The sequence below is a fragment of the Callospermophilus lateralis genome, chromosome 1 (assembly GCF_048772815.1).
Source record: "Callospermophilus lateralis isolate mCalLat2 chromosome 1, mCalLat2.hap1, whole genome shotgun sequence".
Lineage (NCBI taxonomy): Eukaryota > Metazoa > Chordata > Mammalia > Rodentia > Sciuridae > Callospermophilus > Callospermophilus lateralis.
In genome coordinates, this window is record NC_135305.1 from 501126 (window position 1) to 516832 (window position 15707).

Here is a 15707-nt window from a genome sequence, read left to right on the forward strand (position 1 = left end):
TCCCCACACACACACACACACCCTGCAGAGCTCCCCCAACACACACACCCTGCAGAGCTCCCCCCCACACACACACACACACCCTGCAGAGCTCCCCCACACACACACACCCTGCAGAGCTCCCCACACACACCCACCCTGCAGAGCTCCCCCAACACACACACCCACCCTGCAGAGCTCCCCCAACACACACACCCTGCAGAGCTCCCCTCCCCACACACACACACACCCTGCAGAGCTCCCCCAACACACACACCCTGCAGAGCTCCCCCCCCACACACACACACCCTGCAGAGCTCCCCCAACACACACACATACCCTGCAGAGCTCCCCCAACACACACACCCTGCAGAGCTCCACACACACACACCCTGCAGAGCTCCACACACACACCCTGCAGAGCTACACACACACACACACACACACACACACACACACCCTGCAGAGCTCCCCACACATACACACACACCCTGCAGAGCTCCACCAACACACACACACACCCTGCAGAGCTCCCCCAACACACACACCCTGCAGAGCTCCCCCAACACACACACCCTGCAGAGCTCCACACACACACCCTGCAGAGCTCCCCCCCACACACACACACCCTGCAGAGCTCCACACACACACCCTGCAGAGCTCCCCACACACACACACACACCCTGCAGAGCTCCCCCCACACACACACCCTGCAGAGCTCCACACACACACCCTGCAGAGCTCCCCACACACACACACCCTGCAGAGCTACACACACACACCCTGCAGAGCTACACACACACACACACCCTGCAGAGCTCCACACACACACCCTGCAGAGCTCCCCCAACACACACACCCTGCAGAGCTCCACACACACACCCTGCAAAGCTCCCCCCCACACACACACACCCTGCAGAGCTCCCCCCACACACACACCCTGCAGAGCTCCACACACACACACCCTGCAGAGCTCCCCCCACACACACACCCTGCAGAGCTCCACACACACACACCCTGCAGAGCTCCCCACACACACACACCCTGCAGAGCTCCCCCCACACACACACCCTGCAGAGCTCCACACACACACACCCTGCAGAGCTCCCCCAACACACACACACACCCTGCAGAGCTCCCCCAACACACACACACCCTGCAGAGCTCCACACACACACCCTGCAGAGCTCCACACACACACACACACCCTGCAGAGCTCCCCCAACACACACACACACCCTGCAGAGCTCCCCCCACACACATACCCTGCAGAGCTCCCCCAACACACACACACACCCTGCAGAGCTCCCCCCCAAACACAAACCCTGCAGAGCTCCCCCAACACACACACACCCTGCAGAGTTCCCCACACACACACACCCTGCAGAGCTCCCCACACACACACCCTGCAGAGCTCCACACACACACACACACACCCTGCAGAGCTCCCCCCACACACACACCCTGCAGAGCTACACACACACACACACACACACACACACACACACACCCTGCAGAGCTCCACACACACACACACCCTGCAGAGCTCCACACACACACCCTGCAGAGCTACACACACACACACACACCCTGCAGAGCTCCCCCAACACACACACCCTGCAGAGCTCCACACACACACCCTGCAGAGCTCCCCCACACACACACACACACCCTGCAGAGCTCCCCCAACACACACACACACCCTGCAGAGCTCCCCCACACACACAAACCCTGCAGAGCTCCCCCAACACACACACACCCTGCAGAGCTCCCCACACACACCCACCCTGCAGAGCTCCCCCACACACACACACACCCTGCAGAGCTCCCCCCACACACACACCCTGCAGAGCTCCACACACACACCCTGCAGAGCTCCCCACACACACACACCCTGCAGAGCTCCACACACACACCCTGCAGAGCTCCCCCCACACACACACCCTGCAGAGCTACACACACACACCCTGCAGAGCTACACACACACACACACCCTGCAGAGCTCCACACACACACCCTGCAGAGCTCCCCCAACACACACACCCTGCAGAGCTCCACACACACACCCTGCAGAGCTCCCCCCCCACACACACACACCCTGCAGAGCTCCCCCCACACACACACCCTGCAGAGCTCCACACACACACACCCTGCAGAGCTCCCCCAACACACACACCCACCCTGCAGAGCTCCCCACACACACACACCCTGCAGAGCTCCACACACACACACCCTGCAGAGCTCCACACACACACCCTGCAGAGCTACACACACACACACACACCCTGCAGAGCTCCCCCAACACACACACCCTGCAGAGCTCCACACACACACCCTGCAGAGCTCCCCCCCACACACACACACACCCTGCAGAGCTCCCCCAACACACACACACACCCTGCAGAGCTCCCCCACACACACAAACCCTGCAGAGCTCCCCCAACACACACACACCCTGCAGAGCTCCACACACACACACACCCTGCAGAGCTCCCCACACACACACCCTGCAGAGCTCCACACACACACACACACACCCTGCAGAGCTCCACACACACACACACACACACACCCTGCAGAGCTCCACACACACACACACCCTGCAGAGCTCCCCCCACACACACACCCTGCAGAGCTACACACACACACACCCTGCAGAGCTCCACACACACACACCCTGCAGAGCTCCACACACACACCCTGCAGAGCTACACACACACACACACACCCACCCTGCAGAGCTCCCCCAACACACACACCCTGCAGAGCTCCCCCCACACACACACACACCCTGCAGAGCTCCACACACACACACACCCTGCAGAGCTCCACACACACACCCTGCAGAGCTCCACACACACACACACCCTGCAGAGCTCCACACACACACACCCTGCAGAGCTCCACACACACACCCTGCAGAGCTACACACACACACACACACCCACCCTGCAGAGCTCCCCCAACACACACACCCTGCAGAGCTCCCCCCCCACACACACACACCCTGCAGAGCTCCACACACACACACACCCTGCAGAGCTCCACACACACACCCTGCAGAGCTCCACACACACACACCCTGCAGAGCTCCACACACACACACCCTGCAGAGCTCCACACACACACCCTGCAGAGCTCCACACACACACACACCCTGCAGAGCTCCACACACACACACCCTGCAGAGCTCCACACACACACACCCTGCAGAGCTCCACACACACACACACACACACACCCTGCAGAGCTCCCCACACACCCTGCACCCCAGAGTGACTAGGAGAGAGGGGTGCAGTTGAAGTGGGGCATGGACCTGTGCATCTGGCTTACCACAGGCAGCCTTCACGAGGGGTCAGAAGGAGGTGCCTGGGGGTCTATGGAGGTGGTGCTGGGCAGACCACCCTCGGGACTGGTGATCCTGGAGGAACTCGGTGTTGGCAGGGGCAACCTTCCCACCTGACACAGGAACCCGACATCGTGGGGTCAGAGGTTTGAGACCAGTGAGGATCAACAGGCTGAGGAAAGGGGGAGCCTGGGGCTGCCGCCCCCTCTCAAAGCAGAAGAATCTGGGTGCACATGAGACTCCAAGGAGAGACGACCTCGTCGGCCTGAATCCTGGGGCTGAGCCCAAGAGGCCGGGGTAGAGGAGCAGCCCAGTCCAGGCTCGGCCTGCCCCTCCTGCGCTCCGTGAGGCAAGCCCACCTGTGGCTTTGCTCTAGACGTTTATCTTGAATCTGACCCCACTGAACAGTCTGAGATCAGGGGGAAGACTTTGTGCAAAAAATGTTTATCATAACACAAAACCGGAAGCGACCTAAATATACAATGATGGGGAAATAGTCAAATAAGTTGACTTCATAGGAAGAAAGCCCCACGGGAGATTGCTTGAGAGTCCACAACCAGTGTCTGACTGTCCCTCCCCTCCCACAGGAAGCTACACTGCACCAGGAACTACATCCACCTGAACCTGTTCCTGTCCTTCATCCTGAGAGCCATCTCAGTTTTGGTCAAGGACAATGTCCTCTACTCCAGCTCGGGCACCCTGCACTGCCCCGACCAGCCATCCTCATGGGTAAGGCTGTCCCCGAGGGCAGGGCTTTCCAGGGAGGGGCAAACTCCCTAGTCCTGGCCGGGCTGAGAGACTGGGATCCTAGCCCAGGGTGCAGGTCGGCGGCGGGGGGTGGCGGGGGGTGGGGACCAGGCCTGCCGGGGCCCTGGGCCCTGACTCCACAGACGGAGCTCCAGATGGAGACGGCCAGCAGCAGCAGCTCCAGGGGGAAGTACAGCACAGTGAGTGCCGGCTCCTGAGTCTCTGAGCAGCAGGTGCTTCCATCCAGACGGCCAGAGGAGGTCAACCTGCGCAGCCGACGGTGCCACCCAGCGCCAGATTAGGGACAGGTCATGCCTGTCAATGTGCTGTGCAACTCTTTGATGCCAGGATAGACAATGTCAGTCACTGTGTATGGAGGCGGGGCAGCTGACCCACACTGTGCCTCTGGCAAGACAGTATTCAGGGTGGTCGTAGGGGCACTTAGAATCTTAGTCAGGCAAACGCAGCAAAGGCTCGCTGGTGCCTGCTCCGTGCGGGTCTTCCCAGTCTCTGCTGGTGCACAGGGCTCTGCATTGGGGTCTGGTGCCGCCCTCCTGCTGAGGCATCAGCCCTGGGAGCTGGGGCACTGGGCTGGCCTCACACTCCAGGAGACGTGTCTTCTGGCACAGGTGCTCGAACCTCTCGAGTTTTCACGAGTGTAGTTTTGAGGGAAAGCCTGTTAGAACTCCGTAGCACAGCAGCGTGGGGCCACCACAGTCCCCTGCAGGGAACTCCATTTCTTCGTGGCCTGACTCGTGGCGCAGGACCGGATCAACAGAGGAGTCTGTTGTCAGAACAAAGCAGGGTTCCCACCTGGCAGTCCCCATGTCATGAGCGAGCCGTCCCTGACACAGAGCCTGCCTGTCTGCACAGTGCCGGTTGTGGAGCAGAGCAATGAACTGTCAGCACTGGCTCCAGGAACAGGTGACCTGGTGGCCACAGACGGGCAGACCCTCTTGGTTTCTAACGACTGGCTCTGGAGTCCCACAGCACACACCACACAACCCTGTACAAACGGGTCCTGGAAGACTAAGAGAGGGTCCAAGTGACCAGTGGGCTGCAGCGTACGGAGCCAGGAGAAGCAGAGCCACTGTAGGTGGTCAGCTGAGCTGTCCAGGCGGTCCAGGGGGACTTCTGCCGTCTCAGTGTCAGAGTGTCCGCTCGAGCGGTGGCCATCACAGGCAGCAGAAACAGACTGTGCTGAAGCTCCACAGGGACAGGAGATCCGTGCTCGTCACCATGGTGACTCCCCGAATGAGCCCCAAGAGGAGTGGCACCATGATGATGTCAAGTGACGCTGGCCTCTCGGGGGCTGCTCCTGTTAGGGTCTCTGAAGGTCTGCCATCTGGGGGAGTGATCGTCCCACGTCTGCAGCTCTTGGTGTGATCTGGAATGTCTGCACGTCAGGTGCTCGAGCCTTAGTCTGCTAAGTTGGGACAAGTGAGCTCTTTATCAGTCTGTGCCATATGGTGGTGCCAGGCGGACGGCGGTGTTCACTTGTACAACAAGGTGTGGAGCTTCACCCCCTGGCGATTTTACTCAAAATACAGAGGCACGTGGCAAACTGCTGCTCAAAAGAATGTGGTGACTCAGGGCAGGCACAGGCTGGGAGCTGCTGTTCTACACACTATGGAGTAACTCAGGGCAGGTACAGCCTGAGAGCTGCTGTTCCACACACCATGGAGTCACCAGGGCAGGCACAGCCTGAGGACTGCTGTTCCGTACACCATGGAGTCACTAGGGCAGGCACAGCCTGAGGACTGCTGTTCTGTACACCATGGAGTCATTAGGGCAGGCACAGCCTGAGAGCTGCTGTTCTACACACCATGGAGTCACTAGGGCAGGCACAGCCTGAGAGCTGCTGTTCTGCACCCCATGGAGTCATTAGGGCAGGCACAGCCTGAGAGCTGCTGTTCTACACACCATGGAGTCACTAGGGCAGGCACAGCCTGAGAGCTGCTGTTCTGCACCCCATGGAGTCACTAGGGCAGGTACAGCCTGAGAGCTGCTGTTCTACACACCATGGAGTCACTAGGGCAGGCACAGCCTGAGGGCTGCTGTTCCACACACCATGGAGTCACTAGGGCAGGCACAGCTTGAGGGCTGCTGTTCCACACACCATGGAGTCACTAGGGCAGGCACAGCCTGAGGACTGCTGTTCTACACACCATGGAGTCACTAGGGCAGGCACAGCCTGAGGACTGCTGTTCTACACACCATGGAATCACTAGGGCAGGCACAGCCTGAGGGCTGCTGTTCTATACACCATGGAATCACTAGGGCAGGCACAGCCTGAGGGCTGCTGTTCTAACACCATGGAGTCACTAGGGCAGGCACAGCCTGAGGACTGCTGTTCTAACACCATGGAGTCACTAGGGCAGGCACAGCCTGAGGACTGCTGTTCTACACACCATGGAGTCACTAGGGCAGGCACAGCCTGAGGACTGCTGTTCTAACACCATGGAGTCACTAGGGCAGGCACAGCCTGAGAGCTGCTGTTCTACACACCATGGAGTCACTAGGGCAGGCACAGCCTGAGGACTGCTGTTCCACACACCATGGAGTCACTAGGGCAGGCACAGCCTGAGGGCTGCTGTTCTAACACCATGGAGTCACTAGGGCAGGCACAGCCTGAGAGCTGCTGTTCTACACACCATGGAGTCACCAGGGCAGGCACAGCCTGAGGACTGCTGTTCCACACACCATGGAGTCACCAGGGCAGGCACAGCCTGAGGACTGCTGTTCTATACACCATGGAATCACTAGGGCAGGCACAGCCTGAGAGCTGCTGTTCTGTACCCCATGGAGTCACTAGGGCAGGCACAGCCTGAGGACTGCTGTTCTGCACCCCATGGAGTCACCAGGGCAGGCACAGCATGAGGACTGCTGTTCCACACACCATGGAGTCACTAGGGCAGGTACAGCCTGAGGACTGCTGTTCTACACACCATGGAGTCACTAGGGCAGGCACAGCCTGAGGACTGCTGTTCTACACACCATGGAATCACTAGGGCAGGCACAGCCTGAGGACTGCTGTTCTACACACCATGGAGTCACCAGGGCAGGTACAGCCTGAGGACTGCTGTTCTACACACCATGGAATCACTAGGGCAGGCACAGCCTGAGGACTGCTGTTCTACACACCATGGAGTCACTAGGGCAGGTACAGCCTGAGAGCTGCTGTTCTACATACCATGGAGTCACCAGGGCAGGCACAGCCTGAGAGCTGCTGTTCTGTACCCCATGGAGACACTAGGGCAGGCACAGCCTGAGGACTGCTGTTCTGCACCCCATGGAGTCACCAGGGCAGGCACAGCATGAGGACTGCTGTTCCACACACCATGGAGTCACTAGGGCAGGTACAGCCTGAGGACTGCTGTTCTACACACCATGGAGTCACTAGGGCAGGCACAGCCTGAGGACTGCTGTTCTACACACCATGGAATCACTAGGGCAGGCACAGCCTGAGGACTGCTGTTCTACACACCATGGAGTCACTAGGGCAGGTACACCCTGAGAGCTGCTGTTCCACACACCATGGAGTCACCAGGGCAGGCACAGCCTGAGGACTGCTGTTCTAACACCATGGAGTCACCAGGGCAGGCACAGCCTGAGGACTGCTGTTCCACACACCATGGAGTCACCAGGGCAGGCACAGCCTGAGGGCTGCTGTTCTACATACCATGGAGTCACCAGGACAGGCACAGCCTGAGGACTGCTGTTCTACACACCATGGAGTCACCAGGGCAGGCACAGCCTGAGGACTGCTGTTCCACACACCATGCAGTCACTAGGGCAGGCACAGCCTGAGAGCTGCTGTTCTACACACCATGGAGTCACCAGGGCAGGCACAGCCTGAGAGCTGCTGTTCTGCACCCCATGGAGTCACCAGGGCAGGCACAGCATGAGGACTGCTGTTCCACACACCATGGAGTCACTAGGGCAGGTACAGCCTGAGGACTGCTGTTCTACACACCATGGAGTCACTAGGACAGGCACAGCCTGAGGACTGCTGTTCTACACACCATGGAATCACTAGGGCAGGCACAGCCTGAGGACTGCTGTTCTACACACCATGGAGTCACTAGGGCAGGTACACCCTGAGAGCTGCTGTTCCACACACCATGGAGTCACCAGGGCAGGCACAGCCTGAGGACTGTTGTTCTAACACCATGGAGTCACCAGGGCAGGCACAGCCTGAGGACTGCTGTTCCACACACCATGGAGTCACCAGGGCAGGCACAGCCTGAGGGCTGCTGTTCTACATACCATGGAGTCACCAGGACAGGCACAGCCTGAGGACTGCTGTTCTACACACCATGCAGTCACTAGGGCAGGCACAGCCTGAGGGCTGCTGTTCTACATACCATGGAGTCACCAGGACAGGCACAGCCTGAGGACTGCTGTTCTACACACCATGCAGTCACTAGGGCAGGCACAGCCTGAGAGCTGCTGTTCTACACACCATGGAGTCACCAGGGCAGGCACAGCCTGAGGGCTGCTGTTCTACATACCATGGAGTCACCAGGACAGGCACAGCCTGAGGACTGCTGTTCTACACACCATGCAGTCACTAGGGCAGGCACAGCCTGAGAGCTGCTGTTCCACACACCATGGAGTCACCAGGGCAGGCACAGCCTGAGGACTGCTGTTCTAACACCATGGAGTCACCAGGGCAGGCACAGCCTGAGGACTGCTGTTCCACACACCATGGAGTCACCAGGGCAGGCACAGCCTGAGGGCTGCTGTTCTACATACCATGGAGTCACCAGGACAGGCACAGCCTGAGGACTGCTGTTCTAACACCATGGAGTCACTAGGGCAGGCACAGCCTGAGGACTGCTGTTCTACACACCATTGAGTCACTAGGGCAGGCACAGCCTGAGGACTGCTGTTCTACACACCATGGAGTTACCAGGGCAGGCACAGCCTGAGGACTGCTGTTCTACACACCATGGAGTCACTAGGGCAGGCACAGCCTGAGAGCTGCTGTTCTACACACCATGGAGTCACTAGGGCAGGCACAGCCTGAGAGCTGCTGTTCTACACACCATGGAGTCACTAGGGCAGGCACAGCCTGAGGACTGCTGTTCTACACACCATGGAGTCACTAGGGCAGGCACAGCCTGAGGACTGCTGTTCTACACACCATGGAGTCACTAGGGCAGGCACAGCCTGAGAGCTGCTGTTCTACACACCATGGAGTCACTAGGGCAGGCACAGCCTGAGAGCTGCTGTTCTACACACCATGGAGTCACTAGGGCAGGCACAGCCTGAGGACTGCTGTTCTACACACCATGGAGTCACTAGGGCAGGCACAGCCTGAGGACTGCTGTTCTACACACCATTGAGTCACTAGGGCAGGCACAGCCTGAGGACTGCTGTTCTACACACCATGGAGTTACCAGGGCAGGCACAGCCTGAGGACTGCTGTTGTACACACCATGGAGTCACGAGGGTAGGCGCAGCCTGAGGACTGCTGTTCTACACACCACGGAGTCACTCAGGGCAGGCACAGCCTGAGGACTGCTGTTCTACACACCATGGAGTCACTAGGGCAGGCACAGCCTGAGAGCTGCTGTTCTACACACCATGGAGTCACCAGGGCAGGCACAGCCTGAGGACTGCTGTTCCACACACCATGGAGTCACCAGGGCAGGCACAGCCTGAGGACTGCTGTTCTATACACCATGGAATCACTAGGGCAGGCACAGCCTGAGGACTGCTGTTCTACATACCATGGAGTCACCAGGGCAGGCACAGCCTGAGAGCTGCTGTTCTGTACCCCATGGAGTCACTAGGGCAGGCACAGCCTGAGGACTGCTGTTCTGCACCCCATGGAGTCACCAGGGCAGGCACAGCCTGAGGACTGCTGTTCCACACACCATGGAGTCACTAGGGCAGGTACAGCCTGAGGACTGCTGTTCTACACACCATGGAGTCACTAGGGCAGGCACAGCCTGAGGACTGCTGTTCTACACACCATGGAATCACTAGGGCAGGCACAGCCTGAGGACTGCTGTTCTACACACCATGGAGTCACTAGGGCAGGTACACCCTGAGAGCTGCTGTTCCACACACCATGGAGTCACCAGGGCAGGCACAGCCTGAGGAATGCTGTTCTAACACCATGGAGTCACCAGGGCAGGCACAGCCTGAGGACTGCTGTTCCACACACCATGGAGTCACCAGGGCAGGCACAGCCTGAGGGCTGCTGTTCTACATACCATGGAGTCACCAGGACAGGCACAGCCTGAGAGCTGCTGTTCTACACACCATGGAGTCACCAGGGCAGGCACAGCCTGAGGACTGCTGTTCTACACACCATGGAGTCACCAGGGCAGGCACAGCCTGAGGACTGCTGTTCTACACACCATGGAGTCACCAGGGCAGGCACAGCCTGAGGACTGCTGTTCTACACACCATGGAGTCACCAGGACAGGCACAGCCTGAGAGCTGCTGTTCTACACACCATGGAGTCACCAGGGCAGGCACAGCCTGAGGACTGCTGTTCTACACACCATGGAGTCACCAGGGCAGGCACAGCCTGAGGACTGCTGATCTACACACCATGGAGTCACCAGGGCAGGCACAGCCTGAGGACTGCTGTTCTACACACCATGGAGTCACCAGGACAGGCACAGCCTGAGAGCTGCTGTTCTACACACCATGGAGTCACTAGGGCAGGCACAGCCTGAGGACTGCTGTTCTACACACCATGGAGTCACCAGGGCAGGCACAGCCTGAGGACTGCTGTTCTACACACCATGGAGTCACCAGGGCAGGCACAGCCTGAGGACTGCTGTTCTACACACCATGCAGTCACTAGGGCAGGCTCAGCCTGAGGACTGCTGTTCCACACACCATGGAGTCACTAGGGCAGGCACAGCCTGAGAGCTGCTGTTCTACACACCATGGAGTCACTAGGGCAGGCACAGCCTGAGGACTGCTGTTCTACACACCATGCAGTCACTAGGGCAGGCTCAGCCTGAGGACTGCTGTTCCACACACCATGGAGTCACCAGGACAGGCACAGCCTGAGAGCTGCTGTTCTACACACCATGGAGTCACTAGGGCAGGCACAGCCTGAGGACTGCTGTTCTACACACCATGCAGTCACTAGGGCAGGCTCAGCCTGAGGACTGCTGTTCCACACACCATGGAGTCACCAGGACAGGCACAGCCTGAGAGCTGCTGTTCTACACACCATGGAGTCACTAGGGCAGGCACAGCCTGAGGACTGCTGTTCTACACACCATGCAGTCACTAGGGCAGGCTCAGCCTGAGGACTGCTGTTCCACACACCATGGAGTCACCAGGACAGGCACAGCCTGAGAGCTGCTGTTCTACACACCATGGAGTCACTAGGGCAGGCACAGCCTGAGGACTGCTGTTCTACACACCATGCAGTCACTAGGGCAGGCTCAGCCTGAGGACTGCTGTTCCACACACCATGGAGTCACCAGGACAGGCACAGCCTGAGAGCTGCTGTTCTACACACCATGGAGTCACTAGGGCAGGCACAGCCTGAGGACGGCTGTTCTACACACCATGGAGTCACCAGGGCAGGCACAGCCTGAGGACTGCTGTTCTACACACCATGGAGTCACCAGGGCAGGCACAGCCTGAGGACTGCTGTTCTACACACCATGCAGTCACTAGGGCAGGCTCAGCCTGAGGACTGCTGTTCCACACACCATGGAGTCACAAGGGCAGGTACAGCCTGAGAGCTACTGTTCTACACACCATGGAGTCACTAGGGCAGGCACAGCCTGAGGACTGCTGTCCTATACACCATGGAGTCACTAGGGCAGGCACAGCCTGAGGACTGCTGTTCCACACACCATGGAGTCACTAGGGCAGGCTCAGCCTGAGGACTGCTGTTTTACACACCATGGAGGCACTAGGGCAGGCACAGCCTGAGGGCTGCTGTTCTACACACCATGGAGGCACTAGGGCAGGCACAGCCTGAGGACTGATGTCCTACACACCATGGAGTCACTAGGGCAGGCGCAGCCTGAGGACTGCTGTTCCACACACCATGGAGTCACTAGGGCAGGTACAGCCTGAGGGCTGCTGTTCTACACACCATGGAGGCACTAGGGCAGGCACAGCCTGAGGACTGATGTCCTACACACCATGGAGTCACTAGGGCAGGCGCAGCCTGAGGACTGCTGTTCTACACACCATGGAGTCACCAGGGCAGGCACAGCCTGAGGACTGCTGTTCTACACCATGGAGTCACCAGGGCAGGTGCAGCCTGAGGACTGCTGTTCTACACACCATGGAGTCACCAGGGCAGGTGCAGCCTGAGGACTGCTGTTGTACACACCATGGAGTCACTAGGGCAGGCACAGCCTGAGGACTGCTGTTCCACACACCATGGAGTCACTCAGGGCAGACACAGCCTGAGGACTGCTGTTCTACACACCATGGAGTCACTAGGGCAGGCACAGCCTGAGAGCTGCTGTTCTGTACACCATGGAATCACTAGGGCAGGCACAGCCTGAGGACTGCTGTTCCACACACCATGGAGTCACTAGGGCAGGCACAGCCTGAGGACTGCTGTTCTACACACCATGGAGTCACTATGGCAGGTACAGCCTGAGAGCTGCTGTTCTACACACCATGGAGTCACCAGGGCAGGCACAGCCTGAGAGCTGCTGTTCCACACACCATGGAGTCACTAGGGCAGGTACAGCCTGAGGACTGCTGTTCTACATACCATGGAGTCACTAGGGCAGGCACAGCCTGAGGACTGCTGTTCCACACACCATGGAGTCACCAGGGCAGGTGCAGCCTGAGGACTGCTGTTCTACACACCATGGAGTCACCAGGGCAGGCACAGCCTGAGAGCTGCTGTTCCACACACCATGGAGTCACTAGGGCAGGTACAGCCTGAGAGCTGCTGTTCTACACACCATGGAGTCACCAGGGCAGGCACAGCCTGAGAGCTGCTGTTCCACACACCATGGAGTCACTAGGACAGGTACAGCCTGAGAGCTGCTATTCTACACACCATGGAGTCACTAGGGCAGGCACAGCCTGAGGACTGCTGTTCCACACACCATGGAGTCACTAGGGCAGGCACAGCCTGAGGACTGCTGTTCTACACACCATGGAGTCACCAGGGCAGGCACAGCCTGAGGACTGCTGTTCTACACACCATGGAGTCACTCAGGGCAGACACAGCCTGAGGACTGCTGTTCTACACACCATGGAGTCACTAGGGCAGGCACAGCCTGAGGACTGCTGTTCCACACACCATGGAGTCACTCAGGGCAGGTGCAGCCTGAGGACTGCTGTTCTACACACCATGGAGTCACCAGGGCAGGCACAGCCTGAGGACTGCTGTTCTACACACCATGGAGTCACTCAGGGCAGACACAGCCTGAGGACTGCTGTTCTACACACCATGGAGTCACTAGGGCAGGTGCAGCCTGAGGACTGCTGTTCCACACACCATGGAGTCACCAGGGCAGGTGCAGCCTGAGGACTGCTGTTCTACACCATGGAGTCACTAGGGCAGGTACAGCCTGAGGTCTGCTGTTCCACACACCATGGAGTCACAGGGCAGGCACAGAATGAGAGCTGCTGTTCTACACACCATGGAGTCACTAGGGCAGGCACAGCCTGAGGACTGCTGTTCCACACACCATGGAGTCACTAGGGCAGGCACAGCCTGAGGACTGCTGTTCTACACACCATGGAGTCACTAGGGCAGGCACAGCCTGAGGGCTGCTGTCCTACACACCATGGAGTCACCAGGGCAGGCACAGCCTGAGGACTGCTGTCCTACACACCATGGAGTCACTAGGGCAGGCACAGCCTGAGGACTGCTGTTCTACACCATGGAGTCACCAGGGCAGGCACAGCCTGAGGACTGCTGTTCTACACACCATGGAGTCACTAGGGCAGGTACATCCTGAGGACTGCTGTCCCACACACCATGGAGTCACTAGGGCAGGTACGGCCTGAGGTCTGCTGTTCCACACACCATGGAGTCACCAGGGCAGGCACAGCCTGAGGACTGCTGTTCTACACACCATGGAGTCACCAGGGCAGGCACAGCCTGAGGACTGCTGTTCTACACCATGGAGTCACCAGGGCAGGTGCAGCCTGAGGACTGCTGTTCTACACACCATGGAGTCACCAGGGCAGGTGCAGCCTGAGGACTGCTGTTCTACACACCATGGAGTCACTAGGGCAGGCACAGCCTGAGGACTGCTGTTCCACACACCATGGAGTCACTCAGGGCAGACACAGCCTGAGGACTGCTGTTCTGCACCCCATGGAGTCACTAGGGCAGGCACAGCCTGAGAGCTGCTGTTCCACACACCATGGAGTCACCAGGGCAGGCACAGCCTGAGGGCTGCTGTTCCACACACCATGGAGTCACTAGGGCAGGCACAGCCTGAGGACTGCTGTTCTACACCATGGAGTCACCAGGGCAGGCACAGCCTGAGGACTGCTGTCCTATACACCATGGAGTCACCAGGGCAGGCACAGCCTGAGGACTGCTGTTCTACACCATGGAGTCACTAGGGCAGGTACAGCCTGAGGTCTGCTGTTCTACACACCATGGAGTCACCAGGGCAGGCACAGCCTGAGGACTGCTGTTCTACACACCATGGAGTCACCAGGGCAGGCACAGCCTGAGGACTGCTGTTCTACACCATGGAGTCACCAGGGCAGGTGCAGCCTGAGGACTGCTGTTCTACACACCATGGAGTCACTAGGGCAGGCACAGCCTGAGGACTGCTGTTCCACACACCATGGAGTCACTCAGGGCAGACACAGCCTGAGGACTGCTGTTCTACACACCATGGAGTCACTAGGGCAGGCACAGCCTGAGAGCTGCTGTTCCACACACCATGGAGTCACTAGGGCAGGCACAGCCTGAGAGCTGTTCTGTACACCATGGAGTCACTAGGGCAGGCACAGCCTGAGGACTGCTGTTCCACACACCATGGAGTCACTCAGGGCAGACACAGCCTGAGGACTGCTGTTCTACACACCATGGAGTCACTAGGGCAGGCACAGCCTGAGGACTGCTGTTCCACACACCATGGAGTCACTAGGGCAGGTACAGCCTGAGAGCTGCTGTTCTACACACCATGGAGTCACTAGGGCAGGCACAGCCTGAGAGCTGTTCTGTACACCATGGAGTCACTAGGGCAGGCACAGCCTGAGGACTGCTGTTCTACACACCATGGAGTCACTAGGGCAGGCACAGCCTGAGGACTGCTGTTCTACACACCATGGAGTCACCAGGGCAGGCACAGCCTGAGGACTGCTGTTCTACACACCATGGAGTCACTAGGGCAGGTACAGCCTGAGAGCTGCTGTTCTACACACCACGGAGTCACCAGGGCAGGCACAGCCTGAGACTGCTGTTCTACACACCATGGAGTCACTAGGGCAGGTACAGCCTGAGAGCTGCTGTTCTACACACCACGGAGTCACCAGGGCAGGCACAGCCTGAGGACTGCTGTTCTACACACCATGGAGTCACCAGGGCAGGCACAGCCTGAGGACTGCTGTTCTACACACCACGGAGTCACCAGGGCAGGCACAGCCTGAGGACTGCTGTTCTACACACCACGGAGTCACCAGGGCAGGCACAGCCTGAGGA

General features: G+C 58.9%; 1 protein-coding gene across 3 annotated transcripts in view; it reads left to right on the forward strand.

Moving 5' to 3' along the window:
* Vipr2 (vasoactive intestinal peptide receptor 2) overlaps positions 1–15707 on the forward strand; it is a 78258-nt gene that overhangs the window by 48139 nt on the left and 14412 nt on the right. For all 3 annotated transcript variants that reach the window (XM_077110376.1, XM_077110377.1, XM_077110378.1), the window contains one exon: positions 3913–4054. In XM_077110376.1, the coding sequence (XP_076966491.1) occupies positions 3913–4054 (142 nt within the window). The remainder of the gene's footprint in view (positions 1–3912; positions 4055–15707) is intronic.